Below are 22858 nucleotides of genomic sequence, written 5' to 3'. Positions count from 1 at the left end.
TGATCTCGCAATGGGATTTCGTAATTCGACGTCCACTTGTTTCCAACCTTTTGTAATGGTACAGTAGGGTGGCGAATAATGGCCTATAAGGCAACCCATAGCAATTACCAATGGTTATGATTAATGCAAAGCCTTTTCATCCATCATGCCTCAGAAGTGGTCTGGTTAGGCTCAGACATGAGCCGTAAACTTGCTGTGCCAGCAGTCCCAAGCCACACCTTACTGATGACGCCCCATGACGCCGGTGGTTGCTTGAGGTTTGACACAGAATTGATGTGACTGAGCACTGCGTATTGCGATGACATTTTTGGGGCAGGCCAAGCCTAATTTGCACCTAGTTTTCCAGAACAGGTGGAAAAACACTGGAATGAAAGGTTTCCCGGAGGAATGGACAATGGGTCTTATTCATTCACAGGTTTTCTTTTTTTCTTTCTTTATTAATTTATCATTTTCAATCCACCAAGCACAAGCAGTATACAACAGTGTTGACAACATATAATACAAGTAAAAAACAAAGAAAGGGTAACGTTATCCAATGAGAGAGATTTTCAATCTCTGACTCGTCGGTTTTGCAAAATAGACATAATTAGCCCAAGTGATATTCCTGATTGCTGGCATTTAAGACCACACTGGTCTCCTATTCTGGCCAGGCTTTTACTAATAACTGCCCAAAATCGGGACCAATGTGCTCTTGGAAGCTTGGCACCAAAATATGGGTTAGCCAAATAAAGGCTCCATCTTCCTAATTTTCTTTTCTTTCAAAAAATGTTTCGAATGAAAAGGAGCAACGGAGTTGCATTTCCCATTTCCAAAACCGCAAAACAAGTTGACGGCTGTGGAGTGCAAAATTGAAAATGACTTTTAAATTGAGGTGCTCAAATGAAAAAGACGGCTTGATTTGCTTGCGCCGCTCTTTGGGATCCAAATATAGCCGAAATGTGCTGTAAAGGCACATATTTTTTTTAATTAGAATTATTATTATTGCTGTCGCACAGCGAGGGGCTGCTTGTGAGATATAGCAACTCTGGCGCGCTGTACCCTGGGGAGATGAATTTTCGTCTCTGGCGCCCACGCGTAGGAAGTGGAACCATCGAGTTGGGCAATTTGTATTAGAGGGATCAATCTTAGCCTACACTTTTATGGAAGGGAAATAAGCTGTACTCTTCCACAAGTAACATTTATGATGACAGCCATGAAAATATGCTTTTTAAAGGCTTTCGCTCCTCGGGGTCCTGCTGCACCAAAATGCAAAGAGGGCCTTTACTGAACAATTTATTTATTTATTTATTTTGACATTTGTTAAGCGCACTGTAGTAAAATGCAGTAATGGAAAACAGGAGACTTGCTGGTGCTCTGGAAGGGCTTTATTTATGAATCGCCAGCCAGTCCCAAATACATACAAACTGAGGGTCTCTAAGGATTAAGGCCAACGGGCCTGAAGTGGCTGGGGTTTGCTGTGTGCAGCTCACGTCCCCAACGGAGCTGCAGGCCCCGTTCTCAGAGGAGCCGGCAAGACGCTTCCCTCCGCGTCCTCGGCCCGGCTCGTAATGCGCGCGGAGCGCGCGGGGGCGGGACTTCCGGTTGCGCGAGATCTCGCAAGAGCGGGGCTCTCGCGACTTCTCTACACACCTCCCTTTTCCCGACTGATGATAGAGTCACTGTACAACATAGTCATTGTATCTCACCGGTCTTCTGTGCTCTCTTCTGGGCCGCTCCCTGGTTCCAGCGCACTCTTCTTGCTGCTCTGGTTCCAGGTCCGCATCGAGTTCTTCCGGTTCGACCTCAGGTTCCAACCTTTCTTCGTCGTCTCCTTCGTGTTCACGTTCCTCGCTTCTCCCATAGTTCTTCTCAGTCTCTACTAGTGATCTCTCCGGAGACCTCTCTCTTTCTTGCCTCCTCTGGTACAGTGCTACTCTATCAACGTTCCATGTGCGCCCGTCTTCCGTGCGAATGTAGTTTGTTCCTTTGTGAATTACTTGGCAGGGTCGACTGTATCGGGACCCTGTGATTTGATCTTTCTTCGGTAGTCTGATCTTGACCAGGTCTCCCTTTCTTATGTCTGGCACTTGTTTGGCCCTCCTTCTCTCATCACTCCATGACTTCATACGTGCCTTACTGATTTGGATTCGCCACACTACTTCTGACATGTCCACAGCCTCATCTTCTCGTACTTTCGATAGCCATGGTGGAATCAGCGTGGACGCCGCACTCCTCCCTCTCAACATTTTGAACGGGGAAACCTGCGTGATGCCATTTGGAGTGAGTCTGTGGGCCGCTATGGCCTCTTTGGTGGTTTTGAGCGGGTCCATTCCTGAAGCTGTTGCCAATTGGATGGCACCCTTTATGAATCTGTTTGCCCTTTCTACAAGCCCATTGGCCTGAGGGTGATACAGGGCAGCTTTCTTTTGAATTATATGATTTCTTTTTAGAAAATCTTCCATGTCTTTAGAGACCAATTGCACCCCATTGTCCGTAACCACCTCCTTGGGGAGGCCTTCCCTTTGGAAAATTTCTGTGAGTACTTCTATGACCGTCTTGGTGGTTATATTAGGGACAAACTCTGCCTCCACCCATTTCGATAAGTAGTCCACCAGCACTATGCCATACCTGTGTTCCGGCGACATAGCCTCCAAGGGTCCTATGAAGTCGATGCCTATTTTGGACCATGCTGCTTCGGGTATTTCTGTGGGTATCAGGGGTGCCTGGCGGACCTTAAGTCTTTTGTCGCTGTTTAAGCATTCATGACACCGTTCTATCATGGTGCGAATTTCTTGGTCCATGGACGGCCACCAGTAGGCCTCTCTCACTCTGCGGCGAGTCATCGTGTTTCCGAGGTGTCCCGCGTGAGCCCGGCAGAGAATGGTTTTCCTCATACCTATTGGGGGAATGATTTGATCATTTTTCATGACGATCCCTTCGATTTCGGACAGCTCATCCGACACTTTCCAATATGGCCTCATGCCTTCGGGCAGCACTTTTTCACTGGGCCAACCTTCCTTGATGCATTCTCGAATCCTGGTCATGGTGGGGTCTTTCACATCCTCTTCCTCCCAGTGCCTTTCACGGAGTTCCAGGTAGTCGGGTGCTCTTAAGTCCATGACGGATGCCACGATGCATTCCCCATGTAGGAATGTGGTTGCTTTATCTTTATCTTCCGGCAGCCGCGACATGCAGTCGGCCTGCGTATTTTTCCAACCTGAAATGTGCTGGACTTTAAAAGTGTACTCTTGCAGTTTGGCTGCAATGCGTGCTAATCTGGGTGTGGATGTTTTGGTCCCTCCAGGGCTGAGCATGTGGATGAGCGGTTTATGGTCCGTCAGCAGCTTGAACTTTGTGCCCCACACGTATGTTCTGAAGTGTTCCACTGCCCATGCACACGCCAGCATTTCCTTTTCAATGGTGGAGTAATTCTGTTCCGCTTCCGATAACGCCTTCGACGCAAAGGCTACCACATGTTCCGTGTCACCTTTCTTTTGAGTTAATACTGCTCCCAGTCCATACGCACTGGCGTCTGTGGTGATGACGGTCTCCCACGTTGGATTAAATGGTTGCAGACATGGGGCATCCATGATGTGCTGTTTTATGCTTCCCATCGCAATCTTCTGCGGTTCTTGCCACGTAAACTCCGACCCTTTTTTGAGTAAGTCGCGGAGGGGTGCTGTGGTTTCTGAGAACTTTGGTATGAATTTGGCATAGTACTCAGCGAGTCCAAGAAATGACCTCACTTCTTCTTTGCAGGTGGGTTCTGGAGCTCTACTGATGGCCTGCATGAGGTTCCTTTTTGGACTGATGCCTTTTTCCGAGATCAGGTACCCTAAGTATTCGACCTCTTTCACCTTGAACATGCATTTTTCGTGGCGTAAGCAGATGCCTGCTTCTTGTAGCTTGTTGAGGACTTTTCTCAACGTGGAGTCGTGGGTCTGCTCATCCCCTGCATACACCAGGATGTCGTCCTGGAAATACACTACGTTTTTAACATTGCGTAGCAGGACATCCATCATCCTTTGGAAAGCCGATGCTGCTGATGACAACCCAAACGGCATTTTGGTGAATTGGTATGTCCCAAACGGAGTGATGAATGCCGTGAGGGGTTTTGACTCTTCATGGAGCTGTATTTGGTGGTATGCATTTCTCATGTCGAGTTTTGAAAATATCTTGGCCTCTTTCATTAGTAGAATGAGTTCGTTGATGCTTGGAAGAGGGTAATTGTCCGTGATGACTTCCAAGTTTAAGCTGCGCAGGTCTATGCAGACCCTCAATTCCTGGGAAAGGGGCTTCTTTATGAGAACCACCGGGCTCAACCACTCGGATGCTTCGATTTCTTCTATGACCCCCTCCCTCTTCATCTTGTCTAACTGTCCTCTGAGGGTATCTCTGGCTGTGGCAGGTACCGGCCTCACCCGATGCTTGACTGGGACAGCATTTCTTTTGAGTACAATTTTGTGGAGAAAACCCTTAATGTGCCCCGGCTCCTCTGAGAATAGTGTAGGATAATCGTTTTTGAGCACAGGTCCGTCCTTTGCACTGACTGACAGTACCTGATCCTCTGTGCTGGGATCCAGTCTAATTTTCAGTTTGTCTTGGTCGTCCCAACCTAACACTGCTGGACCTTCATGGCTGAAGTAGACTCTAGTGGTTGCCACTCTCCCTTTGAATTCGACTTTGCCATTTATGTACCCCAAGAGTTCAACCGACGCTCCCCCGAAAACTGTGGGCTTGTGTCGCGTAGTCAGCACTTGTACTTTTTCTTTTCCCACCATTTCTTTGTAAGTCTTCAGGGGAATGATGGTTAGATCCGAACCTGAGTCTGCCATGACCCTAGTTTCATTGCCGTCTATTTTAATCGTGCAATGGGGCTTCTCTCTCCTGGCTCTTGTGCTGTTCACCATTATAACTGTGGGCCTACCTTCATCTTCTGAGGATGATTCTCTCTCCATGATGCGCTCTGCGTTGAGACTGGTGACTTTCCTGTTTCTCCATCGACACACGATTGAGAAGTGGCCAATGCGTTTACATACGGAGCACTCCTTATCTCTGGCTGGGCACTCTCTGTCAAACGCTAAGTGCTTCGTACTGGTGCACCTGTGGCACTTGAGGGGTTCTTTCCTGTTTCCTTTCGCATCCCTCATGTCCGATGACGGCCTTTCTTTTTTTGAATGGAAGCCCACTGCCTGTATTTCAGCGGAGCTCTGGGCTCCTGTGAGCTCCTTCCGTCTTCCCGCCGTTTCTTCGACTGCTCTGGCAATTTCGATTGCTTTCTCCAGCTGCAGTTCCTTTTCGATGATAAATTTATCTTGGACTTTCCTGCTGTTCGTGTGAACGGTCAACATGTCACAAATGAGGTTTTCCGCATTGTTGCCAAAGTTACATAATGCCGCCAGTTCCCTCAGCTTAGTGACGTAATCATCCACTGGTTCCGACATTTCCTGCTTCCGACCGTAGAACCGTATTCTGTGCAGCACTGTGTTTTCTTTGCTGGCAAACCTCTTAACGATTCTCCTCACCGCCTCCTTGAACACGTCGTCGTTGTCGCCATCAACCGGGATCGGGGTCAGACTTTCGAAAATTCTTTGTCCCTCTACCCCCAGGGCATTGAGTAACATGGCCCTGCGCCTTGCCGCCGAGAACCCTGCTCCACCCAGTGCTTCCACGTAGGTCATGAATAGGGGCTGCCATTGTGGCCACGGAATGGCAGGCCTACCTGGAGTTTGGAGGAAGGGTGGCGGTGGCGTTGCTCCTTGCATGCTTCTTCGTGGGTTGTGGTGATCCTCGTCGCCAATTTATGTAGTAAAATGCAGTAATGGAAAACAGGAGACTTGCTGGTGCTCTGGAAGGGCTTTATTTATGAATCGCCAGCCAGTCCCAAATACATACAAACTGAGGGTCTCTAAGGATTAAGGCCAACGGGCCTGAAGTGGCTGGGGTTTGCTGTGTGCAGCTCACGTCCCCAACGGAGCTGCAGGCCCCGTTCTCAGAGGAGCCGGCAAGACGCTTCCCTCCGCGTCCTCGGCCCGGCTCGTAATGCGCGCGGAGCGCGCGGGGGCGGGACTTCCGGTTGCGCGAGATCTCGCGAGAGCGGGGCTCTCGCGACTTCTCTACACGCACCTAACCCAGAGGCATCTAGGCATTTAGTTGGCTATTGCACACAGTCAACTAAAATGTGCACCTCCGGTTGCCAACTTGTATGTTTAAATGTAACCAGGAGTGACAACATAGTCAATAACAGGGGGGCACGAGTGGGATGTCCCAGTAATATATAAGGAAGTCGATTTTTCTCTTTTGGCGGGTAAGATTGGCCTGACCTAGTTTTAGTTTTGGCTATTAGTTGGACACTGTAAGCACTGCCTGTAGGCCGAAACTATTGAAATGGAAAGCGAAGGTACGAAATTAATTGAATCAGCAGTGAAGGACACAGGGTGTGGATGCTATTTGGCTTTTTGCCCACTCATTGACTAGCCAGGGCCATAATAGTCCCTGTGGCCCTTCCCGCCTGCTCCTCCCTGCCAAAAGTGCGGTCCTGGCATGTCTTTCAGCATGCTCTGCGCTTGTAATGAAATGCTAATGTTATTTCTGAGCAGTCATTTAATAGATAATTGATGAATTGCTGGTGTAATAAAAATGACTTAAACAAGTGTGCCTTTAGCACTTGATTTACAAGCAATATGTGTGTCACTGCATCTGTTCCTTGCATTGATTTCTTATTGAATGTAATCAGTGGCAAAGCCAGCAGTTTTGGCTCTTTATATGATTTGCAAGGCATTGACATAATATTCCCATGTACTGACACCATTTGGTAGCTGTTGCCATAATATGACCACCAGGTGGTCCCACAATGGCAGAGTCTGAAAAAATGACTATCTCATGTATACACAAAAGCCTAAACTGTTGGCTTTGCCAATGCTTTTTCATTATGTGTAGCAGCTGGGTCACCCAAGGGCGTTTGTCTCACTATGGAGGATTACAAATGGCTTTATAATAGGTCCCTGCCTGAGGGTGGATATTTTAGGTGGTCTGGGCTAGCTGCATTTCTTCCTTGTGGCTCCCAAGACTTGCACAAGCTTCCCACTCCTGGCCGTTACAACATGAGTGGATGGACCCCTTGGAGATTTGGAAACAGCAGTCACTTCAGATCAGCCTACAAAGTGTCAGTACACCATGGTTTGAGGGGCAGTGTGCCCATTAACAGTGTAATAAATGTGTTAGCGTCCTGGTGGATAACATTAGTAAAACTGAATTGGATAATATCGTAATGACTAAATCCGAGTGTCAGCACTTTCTCCTTTTTATTGAACTTCACGCTGTAATAACTTGTTAGACCATGCATCGCTCGATGATATCATGCTTCATTTCTTGAAAAAGTATATATTGTTGTTGTGATAATTACCATGACATAACTAAGAGTCTACACGTTTCGTACTAAACAGCACTTTCTCAAGGCCTCTTTTTTTTATTTCATTCGAGGCTGAATTTGTCTGAGTTTATTTTCTTGAACATTGTGTTATTCTTCATTACATATGTTTATCATAACAACAATATATACTCTTTAAAGTAATAAAGGAAGCAAATATTAGCAACAAATGGATTATGAGGGGTCAGCAATGTGAGGCGGACAACTTTTGGATGATTGTTCAAAATAAGTCATTTTATTAAATTATAAATGTTATCAAGGGCCTCACTATCCCCACACTGACGAGGATTTCCCTGGCTATTAAAACTAAAGGAAAACACTCTAACACAGCATGTCTGGCCCTCACACTTAAATATCAAATACACAAAGAAAATATATGGCAAGTCAAATAACATCAACAATGATATTCAGAGTCTCTGTTGATATCCTCTGAATAACCTGGGTGAGCTCCCCTTCCCCAGGATTCAAGGTAAACTTAGCTTCAATGTTTAAGAAAAAGAAATGAGGAAATTCATGTATTTCGAGGAATATGAGTGTGTTCTCACTTCTTTCCCCAATATATCCTCCTCCCAGGTGGCCAGGGAAATGCTGTCACTTTTGGATCCTGACCCTGGGGGTGGATTTGCGAGGGGGGATCACCTGGGTGACATCCTGCCAAGCCTTTATAGGGTATTATCAAGCTCTACCCTATTATTCCAGAAAACACTCTCCCAATATACTCCTTTCAGGTACTGAGATGCGGAAGAGACAACCCAGAGTTATACATCCTCTCTTTATTAACACAAACATGCACAAATACCCCTCTGGTACTGGAAAGAGGAAGGAGGATGTCAAGTACCATGACCGTTCCTCAGTAAAAGAACATTGCCTGCACCTGGGGCCTGTAGGGCAGTATAAATGGCCCACTTAGGTGATGCTAATGAGATTACCTGTGGCTGGCTTGCAGGGGAAGCCAGAGGAGAGACCAGGGAGATGTGTGCCCTTAAGTGTTTTGGAGCTGCAGAGTCGCTGTATCGGAAGCAGGAAAGATCTCCGGTGGCAGAACTCATCTACAGCCCTCCAGGAGTCGGAGGGACTCCTTGTCCGTTCAACCAAGGTGGCAGAGATTCTGTAACCAAAGTGCGCAGTCGGGAGCAGCGACAGCCACAGAGAGCCTGCCGATGTGAAGAGCAGAACCCAGAGACAGCGTACACGGTGAGTCAAAGGAGTTTGAATGACCCCAGGACACTGTGGGGTAAACCATGTGCTCTGTGCAGGCTGGATCCCTCGCAAGCGTGCAAGGGACCATTTAGGTACTGTGAACACCAGTCCAGCTTAAAAGAAATACTTTTGACAATACGCTATGAAGGCTATAACATGAAGGCTAAGAACAGTGAATAGAAGGATTTGTGCATACAGAACTGTGAATTAAATTAAATGGAGAAGGCCAAGAAAGGGCCGGAGAAATTGAAGTATTTGAAAAGTGTGAAAACTCCCGTGAGCAGGATACAAATTCCCTGCAGTGGAGTAAACTGGGAATTTGATGGAAAGATATGAAATGTGCTTGAATGGAATGAAATAACGCCTTATGTTTTGAATACCGAATCAAAAGAAAGCAAGTGTGATTGAACACGATTTGAATTTTAAGCAGTTGGTGATATTCCCTGATACAAAGGGAACTGTGAATTCTGTAAACTGAAGAAAACAAGCATTGGCAAGTGCCATAAGAATATAAAGAACTCTGCAAACTGAAAGAATAAGAAGTTGCAAAAGCTTTAAGAATATTTGAAAGTATATGAAGAGAATGGTGGCAAAACAAGTCTTGAGAGAGTATAAAGAGGAAAACCCAATACCGCTGTGAAGCTGAAACAGTGGCAGTGTAACTGTAAAGAAGAAACAAGTAAGGTGTGTTAGTTGTGTGACCTGTAATGGGTGGACAACTGCACCTAACCGAATACACCCACCTGAAGGAAAAGCCACATTACTCACCCATAAGCTTGTGTTTGACTGTCCAAGAGAAACTTAGGTGATCTGATATTATTGAACCGAACTTTTGTGATATTGGTGAAATTAATGAAAGGCAAAGGTACCAAAAACCTGAGACGTATCCTAAGGAATTGTATTGCTTTTCGAATAATGAGAGTCTTGAAAGCGTGCGGGAAGGGAACCCCTCTTTTTGACAAAGTGAACGATCCTGAATCTTGGGGAAGGGAAAACCCCTTTTCCAACAATGAGCTGGAAGAAGCTCTGAACTTTTATTTGAAAACTTCTCATTTTGATGCCGACATCCCTACACATTATATTCAAATAGTTGTGAGGGCAAGTGTAGGCTTTGAACACACACATATTTGCTTTGGACTTCCTGACCAAGACTCTCCATAGTTTTAGTTAGGGAGGGAAATTCCACCTTAACGTTGGGCAAGTTAGGCATGTTCCCAACCTTTTCTTAGTTTGTGACCCAAGTTTTACTCAGTTGTCTCTGTCTTTATTTTATTAGTAAGGAGCATTCAATAAATGGTGCTTCTTTCTGCCTTCACGGTATGTGATACATTCTCAGTTCAGTTCTTGATGTCTCCCATATCAAAGTACGGTTTTGTTAACCAAAGTTCCAATAACAGAAAAGCTTCTCTTCTTGGTGATCAGACATTCCACTTCACAAAAAAATAGCATCAATGTCATCCCCTGCCATTATGGTTTGCCACACCTTTCAGTTGTCCAAGAAGAATTACTACAGTTCAAAGGAAAAACAACTTCACTCTTCCTCCGAACCTTCCTTTTCAGAGGGGCAGCCTTCTGTCTTTCTTGTCGGTCTGCAACCAACAACTACCTAGAATTGCCTTTGGAACACACTTCACTCTTCCTCTACAGTCTTTGGCAATGTAGGTTGGATCAACTTCAAAGAATATTTATAATCAGCAAGTTTCCCTTCCCCAACTCTGCCTTTATCCCTCTGCCTACTGTTCGCCAGAATAGTTACTCAGAAGCTTTGGTGCCAATCTCTTGACTTCAGGTAATGCCTGCACACTTGTGTCTTAGGCAATACTGACATTCTATTGGGCTCACAGTACTCTGTAAACTGTTCTCTGGCATTGGGAAAGGCTGGTTTCAGTCTCAAGTGGGGAATACCTGGTTCACTCTTGGCTTGGGCAATGCTTGCTCTCTCCAACGTCAAATACAATGTTACAACACTTGACTTCTCTTTGGTAGGAATTGTTGTCTGCATGAATAATGGTTCAGAGGTCATTCTTCCCCCTAGAAGCATAATTAGGCACTTGTGACCACTTCTTCATGTATTTTACTAAGGTTTAACTTTAACAACTGCTTTTCGTAGTGTTTGCTCTTCACGCAAATGAAAGAGAAAATACCCGATCACACGTGAGTGCTACTTTTCAAGTGTCCTATTGTTAAAGACTCAGTGAACAACTTTGCATCACTTCTATTCTTACGCAAGGGATTATTAAGCTGGATACTGTTGCCGGCAGTACTGGTGCAAGGATTCAGAGCACTAGATTTAACTCACCTGCTTTAGCATTCCTTTCTCCACATGTTGCACAACTTCTACAACTTCTGTCTTTACTTGGCACCCACACCCTTCCTTGCTGAACGCGTCTTCAGTCCGACCACTCAGTTAAGGAACCCCTCACGCTTCTGAGACCGACGGCTTCACAGCAGCTCCTTGCAATGGTCTCCAACCTCCTTCTTACTGAGCAATCTCTTCAATTAGGCTCACATGGGGAAAGGCATTCTTCCTGCATGCCTTCCGCTATGCAGCCTCTGCAGACCAGAGTTTGGGGGAACAGGACCCTCATATGACAAGCAGGTGAAATATTCTCCATCGGAGTCCCGGCATTGCTCTGGTTCTCCCACTTCTGCCTGGACTGCCAACACTGTGCCTTCTTCCTTCTGCCTCTGCTACTACTGCATACACTAAAGCCAAAGTTCCAACTCCTTACAATTGCCTGCACCAGAGGGCCCTTTTAAGCCTCTCAGCTTCCCTCAGGTGTGGGCCATCAGGCTTAATTGCCCGACTAATACTATAACATGACTCTTCAGCCCTCTTCCTTGTCCCAGTACTTAGGGGATTATGGGAGTTGTAATCCTCAACAACAAAGGAAGTTCTTTTCAATAACATCTTGGTTTTAAGGGAAGGTGTATTTCCCTTAGGCTTATTCAAGGGTTAACCATTAGAATTCATTGTTACAGAGGAAGACAATTTATTAAGGCAATATTTCTAAATTCCTTTCAATATACCTTTAGGTATATAAATCGTTTGACATATTTAAAAGAAAGCTTAAGACCCGCTTGTTTGCATAACCTTTGACCCTAGTATTTTCTAATCTCAATCTTTAGCATGTCTCTCATGCTTTCTTGTTTATATGTTGCCCTCGTCTTGTTGCGCCCTTAAGCCTAAAGGTCAATGGCTGCGCAATACAAATCTATTAAAGTAAAGGAGTAGGGAGGATTTTTATTCTGGTGTACAGTACATGGTCTTTCTGTTAATTGTTCAGGTTTTATGGCATTTGTGCCCAGAACCACAGATCTTATATGTGGTCAGATACATCATAATAACAATATGCCATTACCTGTTTTGGAAACTTTAAAAGGTTCTCCCTTTTAAATGACAAATACTGTGTCTCATCACAGGGGATCTACTCAACACCCTGGGCCTTGTCTCATTCCAGCTGATCCTCCCGCATTAACTACCGCCAAGGTCAGGATCAGGAAGCGTCTGCCATTCCCTGGCCACCTGGGAGGAGACTTTAGGCAGGGGATTAATGAGGGATCCGTAGGCTTCTTCACATTACTTTCTAACAAAATGTATTTCAAGCTGAAGGTCAAGGACTAAAGAGAAAGTTCAGACACTGGGATTAATTCATTACCAAATTGATTTATGTCGATTGCAAGAGGTGGTCATTTTCTTTCAGTGACTTGCTGCAATACAAATTACCTTTTAAAACTCATTCTTTTCAAGCGCTCGATAAGTGCACCCACACACTTGCTAGATGGATTGTTTTATCTAAAAGAAATTCTATCCCATTTTCATATAGCTCCTCGTGCCAGATTTCTCCTGTTTCTAATTGGGTTAAATAATAGATGTTATTATTTTCCAATTTAATGGTACCCAATTTAGTATCAAGGCTAAGTCATCCCTGCTGGGATTTTGAATATGGGATGTGCAGGCAAACGCCATTTGCAAAATGAGTGTTTAACTCATGAGTTATCCTTGTGGAAAGTCAAGGTGCACGGCCCACCTAATTACCAGGCCTGTCCTCAAATTGCACCAGTGATATCCAACTTTAGTTTTCCTGTCAAGTGGAGGCCCCTGAGTACTGCTTGTCTGCTCTCCTTGCTTCCAGGAAAACTCTACGTGATGAATAAAAAGTAGCTATACTTCAGCAGCAAGCAAATGTTGATTGGCAGTCTCTAACCAAACCCTCCCGCCATGATACCGACACCTAACCCTGAAGTATGGACTTTGAGGACGTTCCTCTGAGGATACTCACAATGTTCCCCCTGAATGAGATTTACCCACAGAGTGTAAGGGAAACGCAAATTCAAACAGTAATCCGGAATCCCAACCCTGGGAATACCCTTGGAATAGCCCTGTGTGATTATTTTGTTCTGGTTCACTAGGTGTTGTCACTTCTCCCCCGGGGGGGGGCTTCTCTTGTGGTTAGGGATGCAAGGCCACTGCCCAATAGTCCCCCTAGCGGTGGCTGTATGTAGGAGGACCTCATGGGGAAGAACTCCCCTACTGGGGATAAAGACGACCACTTGGGTGCTAGACAGCACAACCTACGAGCCCAGACCTAAGTGAAGCCTTTAGCACTCCTTCATACTCTCCTCTGACTGACACAACTACGTGCAATTGCAATAACAGGTCAGTTTCACCAACTGAGATGAAGATCATCCAAGATGTAAAATTTAACATCATGTCAGTTAAAAATCAACTGAAATAAAGAAGATTGTCTGAAAAGCAAACGCCAAACTCAATTCAAGTACTGAGAAGAGGTGGCCCCAAGGAGTAATGAAGAGTGATTCATGGAACAAGAGAAGCCGTTCTAGTGCTCCAAGGGGGAGTGGTCACCAAAACAACATAAAAACAGATGATGGACTCAGTGACAGAGAGAACCGTCCTGGATGTGGGCCAGCCGAGAAGGAAAGCAGCGTGGAAGACAGTGCATCCCAGGAGACTCAAAGGTGGAGCAGAAAACGCTCTGGGGAAGCTGGAAGCAGTCATCCACTGGAGACAAGCAGCAGGCAGCAAGAACCCTTTGCCCAGTGATGTGGAACTGGTCACGAATGTGGCTGGAGGCTGAGAAGCAGTGGCACGACCTGGAGAAGGTGGGCCGCGTGTTCTGCAACAGCGCCTACTCCATAGGCCCAAAGAGCAGGAACCAAGAACCTGGAGCAGGAAATGCAGAGACAAAGAAAGGCTGTGCAATGCTCCTGAATGAAGCAAGGCCCTGGATGAACCGCCAGAGGGTCCCAAAGCCAGCAGAGATAATGGGTGTAACGCAGGAACCGGAAGGGGCATACAACTTGAAAGTAAACACAAGTTAATTACAGATACTGAGTGCAAGTTAACGGAACTTAATGTGGCAGTACTTGGCAGGAGAGTGAACCAAGAGGGCCCGGCGAAAAGGGGAGGAAAGAAAGGGGTTGGAACCTGAGCAAGGTAAGTGCTGGGGACCCGAAGCAAAACCAAGCAAGCTTATGTATTTATTTATTTATTTAAGATAATTAATTAATTAATTGGTTTTTATAACGCACCTAATACCATACCTGAGTTCAATTTCTAAGCAGGGATCCAGGATTCAAACCTCTGTTGCTCTACCTGGTCTTCCTTCCGAGACCAGCACATTGCCCCTGTACTATCCTCCATTGAGGGAGTCGCCCTAAAGACAGCTGTTGAGATAAGTCCACTTGCCACCAGGGAAGGGTCTGGGGCTCTGTCCATAATCACAGTGGGGAAGAAGAGTCCACTGGCCACCAGGGAAGGGTCTGGGAATCTGTCCATAATCACAGTGGGTAAGAAGAGTCCACTGGCACCAGGGAAGGGTCTGGGACTCTGTCCATAATCACAGTGGGGAAGAAGAGTCCACTTGCCACCAGGGAAGGGTCTTGGACTCTGTCCATAATTGCATTTGAGAGGAAGAGCCCACTGACAACTGGGGAAGGGTCTGGGACCCTTTACACAAATGCAGTGGGGAAGAAGAGCCACCAGGAAGGGTCTGGGCCCCTGTTTGCCGCAATGAGTGGGGAAGAGGAAACCTCTGGTGATAGAAGAAGGGTCTGGGACCCCAAAAAAGAAATATTAAACTAGGTTTCCAAGGCACTATATATAAATATCAAACTGAAAGATCTGACTATCAAGGGATACAAGGAGAAGAGAGTAATTCTCCTGCTAATAAAACAAAAGAAGAGAGACACCAGGGGAAGGAAGTCATCCCCCCTGGCTTTGGTGTATCAAGAGCAGACCAAGAGAAGGGAGTCACTCTCTTGGTCCTGAGATAAAATTCAAATTGGTGATTCCAGGGAATGGAGTCATTCCCCCTGGCATTTTTGAACAGTATATTAAGATATACCAGGGGGAAGGGAGTTATTCCCCCTGGTTATTTTGCAACTTGTACAGAATCACACCAGCAGAAGTGAGTCATTCTCTTGGAGGGAACATTGTTTAAAGAGTGTTTGAAAGCTGCAAATCAGGGCAAGGGAGTCATTCCCCCTGGTGTTTATGTTTGAAGGAACATTTTTTTAAGTAACAATCCAGAAATGGGAGAACAAAGCAACTCCCATAAAAGATGGAACTTTGTGTTAGTTTACTTTTTAGGTTTATAGCGTGAGGGACAGAAGTAGGTTTTGACACAGCACAGTGGTTTATTTGTTGACAGACATCCTGATGGACCCTTTTGGCATTCGTTTTGAGGCAGGAACTCTCCTCTTAGAAGTTAGGAAGCATGTATTCCGTATTGAGTAGTTGGCCGATGGTCTGGCTACTGAAATGTTTGGTTATTAATTATTGTGTTCCCCACCAAATAATTTAGGGGAAAATTGTTTGCATTAGGATTCTTCGTTCATCCTCTGTCATGGAATTCAACATCAACACCATTTTGTAGCTAACTAGGCCTTTTTTGAATTCCAGATTCAATATGAAGCTGCAGAAACTGTTTACGATGAAGCATAAAAACATGGCAAACGGGAGCACCGTCTGCAACGAGATGCAAGACGGTAACACTTCTTATGACCTCGTCTGTGACGACCCATCGCTGCCCCTTCTGGGGAAAGGTAAGGCTAAGCAGACAGGACGTGGTGAGCCAAGCACTGACCTTGCTTGGTGATAGCAGGACAGATCTGTGGCCGTATCCAAGGAGTGAGACCCGTTCGCCAATCCAGTATTGACAAAGCCTCTTTATCGGCTATATCTTAAGTGGCGTGTAGCTGGCACAGCTCACAAATTCACAAATGAACCTGACTCTTATGAAATCCTGTGAGCCAACTTTGTGTGTGGGCTGCAGGATGGTAATGCAATTTTAAAATGCAAACAGTCAATAATATAGCATGGATGTTGGGTATTTAATATCGAATGTGAGTGTTGCAACATAGTGGTGTAGTGTGAATTAAAGTTATATTTGTAGTTCGAGAGAATTTGCATTGGATAATTTGCTTTTTTGGACTGAGTGTTTGTACCTTTAAATTGGCATTGCCTGCATTTGTGGATGTTACGGTTTGATACCCTTCCAATTAGTGTTTTGCACCTTAATGTTGGCATTCCCAATACATGTAGACTTTATACTGTGTTACCTTTGGAAAGATCTTGTGTGCTTTAACCGTCTCTTCCCAATGTATGGAAACTTCATCCTTTTGTACTTCATTCTGCCATACCTCGTCAGAATCATGGAAAGCTTCATCACATCCAACACCACAAACCCACCCGGCACCACAAACAATCCTCAACCCCTTCTGGCTTTCATCGTGGACCGAGACCAGGACATTTCACATCCTCGATGACCCCCACAACATCACTGACAATGGACATAGAGCTCTTCTGGTACTCCTCGACCTCTCTGCAGCCTTCAACACCATCAACCACAACATTCTCCTCCACATCCTATCCCACAGGATGTATGTGAAGGAGACTGGACCATCCTCGACCGGTTCTCCTCCTTCCTCACTGATAGAACACACTTTTTCTCCATGTGGCCATATTAATGCAACCCCACCTGAGAAGTCCAGGTTTCTCCCCATCTCCACTCCTGTTCAAATTATATGTAGAATTCCTCAGATAGACCCTTAGCAAGCACAACATCCATTTCCACCAATATGCAGACAACACACAAATTGGCCCTCATTACAACTCAGGCGTTAAGGGTTTAACGGCGCCGTCGGCGCCGTTAACCCTTAACGCTGATTACAAGTGTCCCTTTGCGGGTTGGTGTTTAACGCCTGCTTTTAGCAGGCGTTAAAAATCCAACCCGCAAAGGGACTTTGGAGCTAATTACGGCACTGTAATTTACGGTGCCGTAATTAGCACCTTCCCCATTCCCATTATGCCCTATGGGGGCAAAAATGGGAATGGGGAAGGGCAAATGGTGAATGGGGAATTACCGCCCCACTCACCTTGGAATGGGGCGGTAATTCCGCCATCCACCATGGCGGAATCGTAACCTTAGCGGCATGGACCATGGTGCTAACAGCACCATGGTCCTCTGCCAAGGTTGTAATGAGGGCCATAGACTTCCAAATCTCATCCCCTTCACAACTCTGCATCCTCAAAAAGACATCTCTCCACCATCACCACCTGGATGGCTCCCCACTGCCTCAAACTCAATCCTTGCAAAACGGAATACCTCCTCATCTGCCCGCCAAGGCACAAACCCTGACTGCACCCCCGGGATCAAGGATCTTGCCACAGACAACCCACACATATCCCTCTCCACACCTGCCAAATTACTTGGCTTCACTTTCGACCCCCACATTTTGTTCACATGCCACATAGCTCCTGTCACCAAAACCTGCAATATACAACAACACCTCCTACGCAAGATACAACACATCCTTCTACCTGGCGACGTCTGCACTGCACTCCAAGCACTGGTTCTGTCCAAGATAGATTGTGAAAATGGTATTTTCACTGGACTCCCAAACAGCACTCTCCTCCTCCGGCAAGCTATATAAAACACAGCAGTGAGACTCATCCTCCACCTAGCCAAACTCACACATCACCCCAGTTCTCTGCCAGCTCCACTTTAATTTCTTTAATGTGATATAGAATGAAAATAAATTCACTCTTTACACATAAAACTTATACAAATCATAAACACATTATAATCAATTCACACAATATACACATATATAAAAAATAAAGTCATAATTCGCTATCAACTAAAAACTTCTGCACATATACCTCGAGCTACTTGTGCTCCTCAATCTTGAGGTGCTTCCAGTCCATCCTTCAGATCAAGTTCAACTTGTTGCCAGATGTTATAAAGTGCAATTAAGAGATGCATATTGTTACTGTTGGTACAGTGAAGCCAAAAAGACTTTTCACGTATTGTTTCCAGATCGTGTACAAAATCCCCCAGATGGCGTATAATTGTAGCTCTCAATGTCTGGTATTCGGTGAGAAGATGTCTCGCTGTCTCTAAACAATCTGGGGATTTGCAAAGACGGCATATGCGCTCATCCCTCGGGGTTTTCTCCCAGGCCCCTTTCCTATATAGAGTGGGTAATTGTTCTAATCTGAACAAGATGATGAAACGTCTAAGTCTTCTAGAGGGGCACAGTGATAAATAGGCTTGAGGCTTCATAAAATTATACAGTCGATATTTAACAAACTGATATGTCTTGAGAGTGCTTATATGCGCAAAATTCTCGAGCCAATCCCATAGCTCTATTTTTTTACCTAACGCATATAAGGTTTCCTTTGTTACATGCTTCTCTCTGTGTGTCCATCCAATGTCTGCAAGGAGTTTGACCATATCTTTGTGGAAGGGTGAGGTCGAAGATTTTTTGAGCACCTCCTTTTGGATCACAGCAAGCAGGGGATTGGCAGAGTCGCCAGTCATCTTGAGGTAAAAGCCCACCCTTTTCTTCAATACCATAGCTTTAAGGGAGAGGAGACCCAGTTCGAGTCGGATCAGGGCCATTGGGACCCCCGGCGGTAACCCCAAGATCCGTCTCCAGAACTTACCCTCCAGTATTTGTAACCACCCCAATTCCATAGTATGCAGGGACTCAAGGCCATAGGTGATCATAGGTGCAAATACTTGAATATAAAGCTGACGTGTCCCCCACAAGGTAAAACCACCCTGCTTATTTGTGAACGATACTATAAGGGAGATAACTTGTAAAGCTCTTAAGGTTCGCCCTTGTTTGCAAAGGACATAATCGCCTATGGGCTCAATGTCTACACCCAGATAACGATAGGTTGGAGCATAAGGGATTAAGCTGCCATGTACCATCAGATTCACGCGCGTTACTCTTCTTCTCGTGAATCTTAGTACTTTGGTCTTGTCCAGATTGATGGTCAAGCCATTTTTACTGGCATAGTCCCATAGGGAAGTTGCGGAACGTCTTAGGCCGCCTATGGTGTTATCGAATATCACCAGATCATCCGCATATGCTATTACTGTGCATGAGGCTCCACCCACTTTAGGGGGACAGTTATCGACCTCGGCTAGGACTATTGGGATGTCGTATACATATAAATTATAAATCAGGGGAGCTGTAACGCATCCCTGTTTTACCCCACCATCTTGAGTCACATTATGCGTTCGATCTCCTTCCTTATTTAATCTAAGACACGCCGTGGTATTATGGTGGAGTAATTTTAAATAATATAGCAGTCCAATTGGGCATCCCAATTTCTCTAGCTTAGTCCATAGCCTTGCTCGAGGGATGGAGTCAAAAGCGGCCTTAAAATCAATATAGAGCGCATATAATGGAGGTTGGCCCTTACTAAGTGCCCGAGTACGGAGAATATCCATAACCAAGAGGTTGTGTGCAGTGGAGAAATCCCGCCTAAATCCACATTGAAATCTGCTAAGTATGTTGGAACTATCAACCCACTTCTGGAGCTCACTAAGTAGCAAGGAGGCAAATAATTTGCCCGAGATGTCCAACATAGATAGCAGCCTATAATTATTCGGGTCCATACGATTACCTTTTTTGAAAACAGGAATCAGGATAGCAGTTTGCCAAGAGCGGGGAATAAATCCCTGCTCTAGGATTTTGCTAAAGAGTAATGGAAACAGCTCAGCCCAGAATAAAGGGTAACTCTTGATCACAATATTGGCTAACCCGTTAGGACCGGGGGCTCTGGAGGGCTTAAGAGCCACGATTTTCTTAAATACTGCCTCACTTGAAACATCAAAAGGTGCCTGGGCCGGAACCTGCCCCTGGAATCTATTCATGGTTTCTTTACCTCCTGCATTCCGATCTAACAGGAATTTTTCCCACACCTCTTTACTTATTGGGTTGATTAAGTGTCCTTTTGTCTTCTCTCTATTCTCGTTAAGTAGTGACCATATACTGCGAGAATTTCTAGTACATATTGTCTGTATTAACTTCTGGTACCTAGCATTTTTCTCAGTGTTCTTAATGTTTTTAATAACTACTCTATATTGCTTTTTAATCTTTCTTACTTTCTCGCAGTACAGGACTCCCGTGAGGTTCATCTGTTTCAGCTCACGGGTGGCCCTTCTTAGATCTTTCTTTGCATCTCTAATTTCCCTATTGAAATGGAGTGAGCTTCCCCCAGTTTTCAACATAGGGCCTTTTTTGGCCGTAGCATGCTGATCGGAGAATCTATATATCCACTCCTCGATCTCATTTACTGTCATGCGTTCAAACTCGTGGTAATCTAAGGCAGTAGTGGGTTTAAGTGCTTCAATAGCTAAGTTTTTATATTTCTCTCCGACCACACAATTCTGGATCCTGTAAGATTAGTTTGGATATTACCAACATTAGTAGATACCAATGTGGGAATGGGGATACGTAGTGTACACTGCAAAGAAGCGTGGTCACTCCATTCATTCTGCCTCACGGTCATGTCAGCTACTCTTGTCTGTAACTCCGGGCACATAAATATGTAATCTAAGGTACTAACAGAAACTCCGTTAGACCACGTGTGTTTCCCCGGCCTGTCTCCCAAAGCTCGACCATTAATCAATGCCATATCCCAAGCACCAAACAATTGCAACCAGCCCAGCCCATCAATATCCCTCTTTTTATGGGCCATAATACATCTTGATCTCAAATCAGGATTGGCAGGTATACAAGTTTCATCAGTCATGTGGCAATTAAAGTCGCCCATCACGGCCACGGCGGAATTTCCTGTTTTCAACCACCAGGAGGACAGCAAGTCCTGTATAGCTTCCTGTAATGAATCGCGGGCCAAGTCTCCTGGGGGGCTATAAAGATTAATAAATAATAACCTTCCCAGACCTCTTTCATCATATAGATCAACTTCTACTGCCAGGAGCTGTTCCTCCGCTTTAGACTGTACCTTACGAGATACAATCGAGTTCACTACCCCAGTTAACAATCCACCATAAGGGCGGCCTTTGCTGCCTCGTTTAGCAGCTGCTTGGTATATAACAAAACCATCCAATAGTAGCGGGTCAATAGACCATGTCTCTTGGAGGCAAATGCAACTGTGTTGTGATAGTAGCTCCGCAGAACCCTCAGCTCTAAGTAGGTGGGAAAAGCCTCTACAGTTCCAAGAAAGTAGTGACATACATCAATGGTTCTTTAACAGTTGCGGAATATGCTCTAGAAGTGACTTTAGAGCTTGCGGTATTTCAGCCAGAGTGGAATTTTCTCCTTCCCCAATTTGAGTGGCAATATCTATCGCCACCTTTGATGCACAAGCTTCTGGATCTGGTAATGTGCCCTTCTCCAATGGGTCTACGTCAATATCAATGTCAACCGCTATCAATTCTTCTTTGTATTTTCTGAGTAACTGGGCCGTAGTCGTGAAGACACAGTGTACAGCTGAGACATTAGGGTTGGGACATCCAAGTGGTTCTACAAAAAAGAAGTCCTCGGATTTCAAGACACGCAACTGAGGAACATGATATAATCTTGCAAACAGCTCTGAGCGTGCCAACCATGGATTTTTTCCATTGGGATATAAGTTCTTAATGAAACAAATACGATTCAAAGATGTATTAGTTACTACTTTCCCCAGCGCCGGAGAGGGCGGTTCTCCCAATTCCTCTACCGCCTGTCTCCCGGGTCCGTCGTTCGGCTGTATCTGGATACTAATTTCCAGATCCGTCTCATCAAGTAGCTCAGATGCTTCCTTTTCCTCCGTTTCCGTTGTCTTTCCTTCCGGAATCAGCCAGTGTGGCAATGAACCCTTTACCATCTTCGCCCGTTGTGCTGCTCTCGCCATTCTTTTCCTTGCCTTTTTTGACTGTGTCTCGGGTGCTGGTTTGGGTTCAGATATCGGGGGTTGGGTGTCTGTCACGGCTGGCTTATTCTTCAGGGCTTTCTTTGCCATTCTGCGTTGTTTACGAGTGAGGGGGGACCAGATGTTACACTCTCGTTCTTATTCTTCCACCTCCTCGGGAGATATTACAATAATGCTATTACTATTGGGTGCCTGCATCTCCTCGTTTCCTTCCAACCCTGCTTCCTGTTCTTTGATCTCTTCTGCTGTAATTAATGCAGCTGATAGATTGGTTTCTGCTTCTTCTCGCGGTAGATCTTTAAGTTCTAGTGCCATAGTGATGGTATTAGTGTTGGCCAAGATACGTCCTGTCATTTGTAGGAGTATCTTGAGGGAAAATTGCAGAGCTGCTACTGACGATTGTAGCTCAGTTATCTTAGTTGAACTGGGATGCAATTCGCTGTTGTCTTCTATCACTTTTTCTGGATCGTCCTCCATCAACGTCAAAATTAAATTAGGAGAGGCAGACAGTCGTTCACTCCTTCCCATGACATTGTATTCCTCCGTGGCACTATTCATATTATTTTCTTCAAGGGACATTATGCCACTAATATGCCTCGATGTGCTTTGAGCTCGCATCCCTCTCTGTATAGACAAACATAGATCTAGTAGAGAGTTATTGTCTATGTCGTCGAGGTTAGAGGTGTTTAGAGAACTGCCGCCCACGTGTACCTGTGCCACCGTTTCCTCAATTACCGTGGAATTGATGGTAGGGGGTGGGTTCACCGGGAAAAACTCTGTTATAGTCCCTTGCATCACCGGTCCAGCCTGTTTAGTGTTCTTTTTATTTGTGCCCCCTTGCTTTAGGCACTCTCTGGGATCCTTAGTAGGTAAACACTTATTTTTACGTAGATTATACATTGAATGAGAGGCTCTTCTGCCCCGCTGCATACTTGCGTTATACCTCGCTTCCTTTCTAAGTCTAACGGGTATAAATCACACCCAGCTGAAAGAATAAGGATGACTGATGTTGGCGTCGGGTGTTAATTCCCCTTATTCCGTGCAAGTAGACA

At 45.3% G+C, this 22858-nt stretch overlaps 1 protein-coding gene across 2 annotated transcripts in view; it reads left to right on the top strand.

Annotated features, from left to right (window-relative positions):
• The window catches only part of SLC24A4 (solute carrier family 24 member 4), an 873854-nt gene that overhangs the window by 632818 nt on the left and 218178 nt on the right, over positions 1–22858 (top strand). The window contains exon 10 of one of the 2 annotated variants that reach the window (XM_069637921.1): positions 15534–15619. In XM_069637921.1, the coding sequence (XP_069494022.1) occupies positions 15534–15619 (86 nt within the window). Of the gene's footprint in view, positions 1–15533; positions 15677–22858 lie in introns of both variants that reach the window. The other variant, XM_069637920.1, reaches the window with a different exon arrangement.

Source organism: Ambystoma mexicanum, chromosome 14 (assembly GCF_040938575.1).
Source record: "Ambystoma mexicanum isolate Mex_15411 chromosome 14, UKY_AmexF1_1, whole genome shotgun sequence".
Classification (NCBI taxonomy): Eukaryota; Metazoa; Chordata; class Amphibia; order Caudata; family Ambystomatidae; genus Ambystoma; species Ambystoma mexicanum.
Note: the sequence above shows the minus strand (reverse complement) of the source record. Positions and strands in the feature narration are given on the sequence as shown.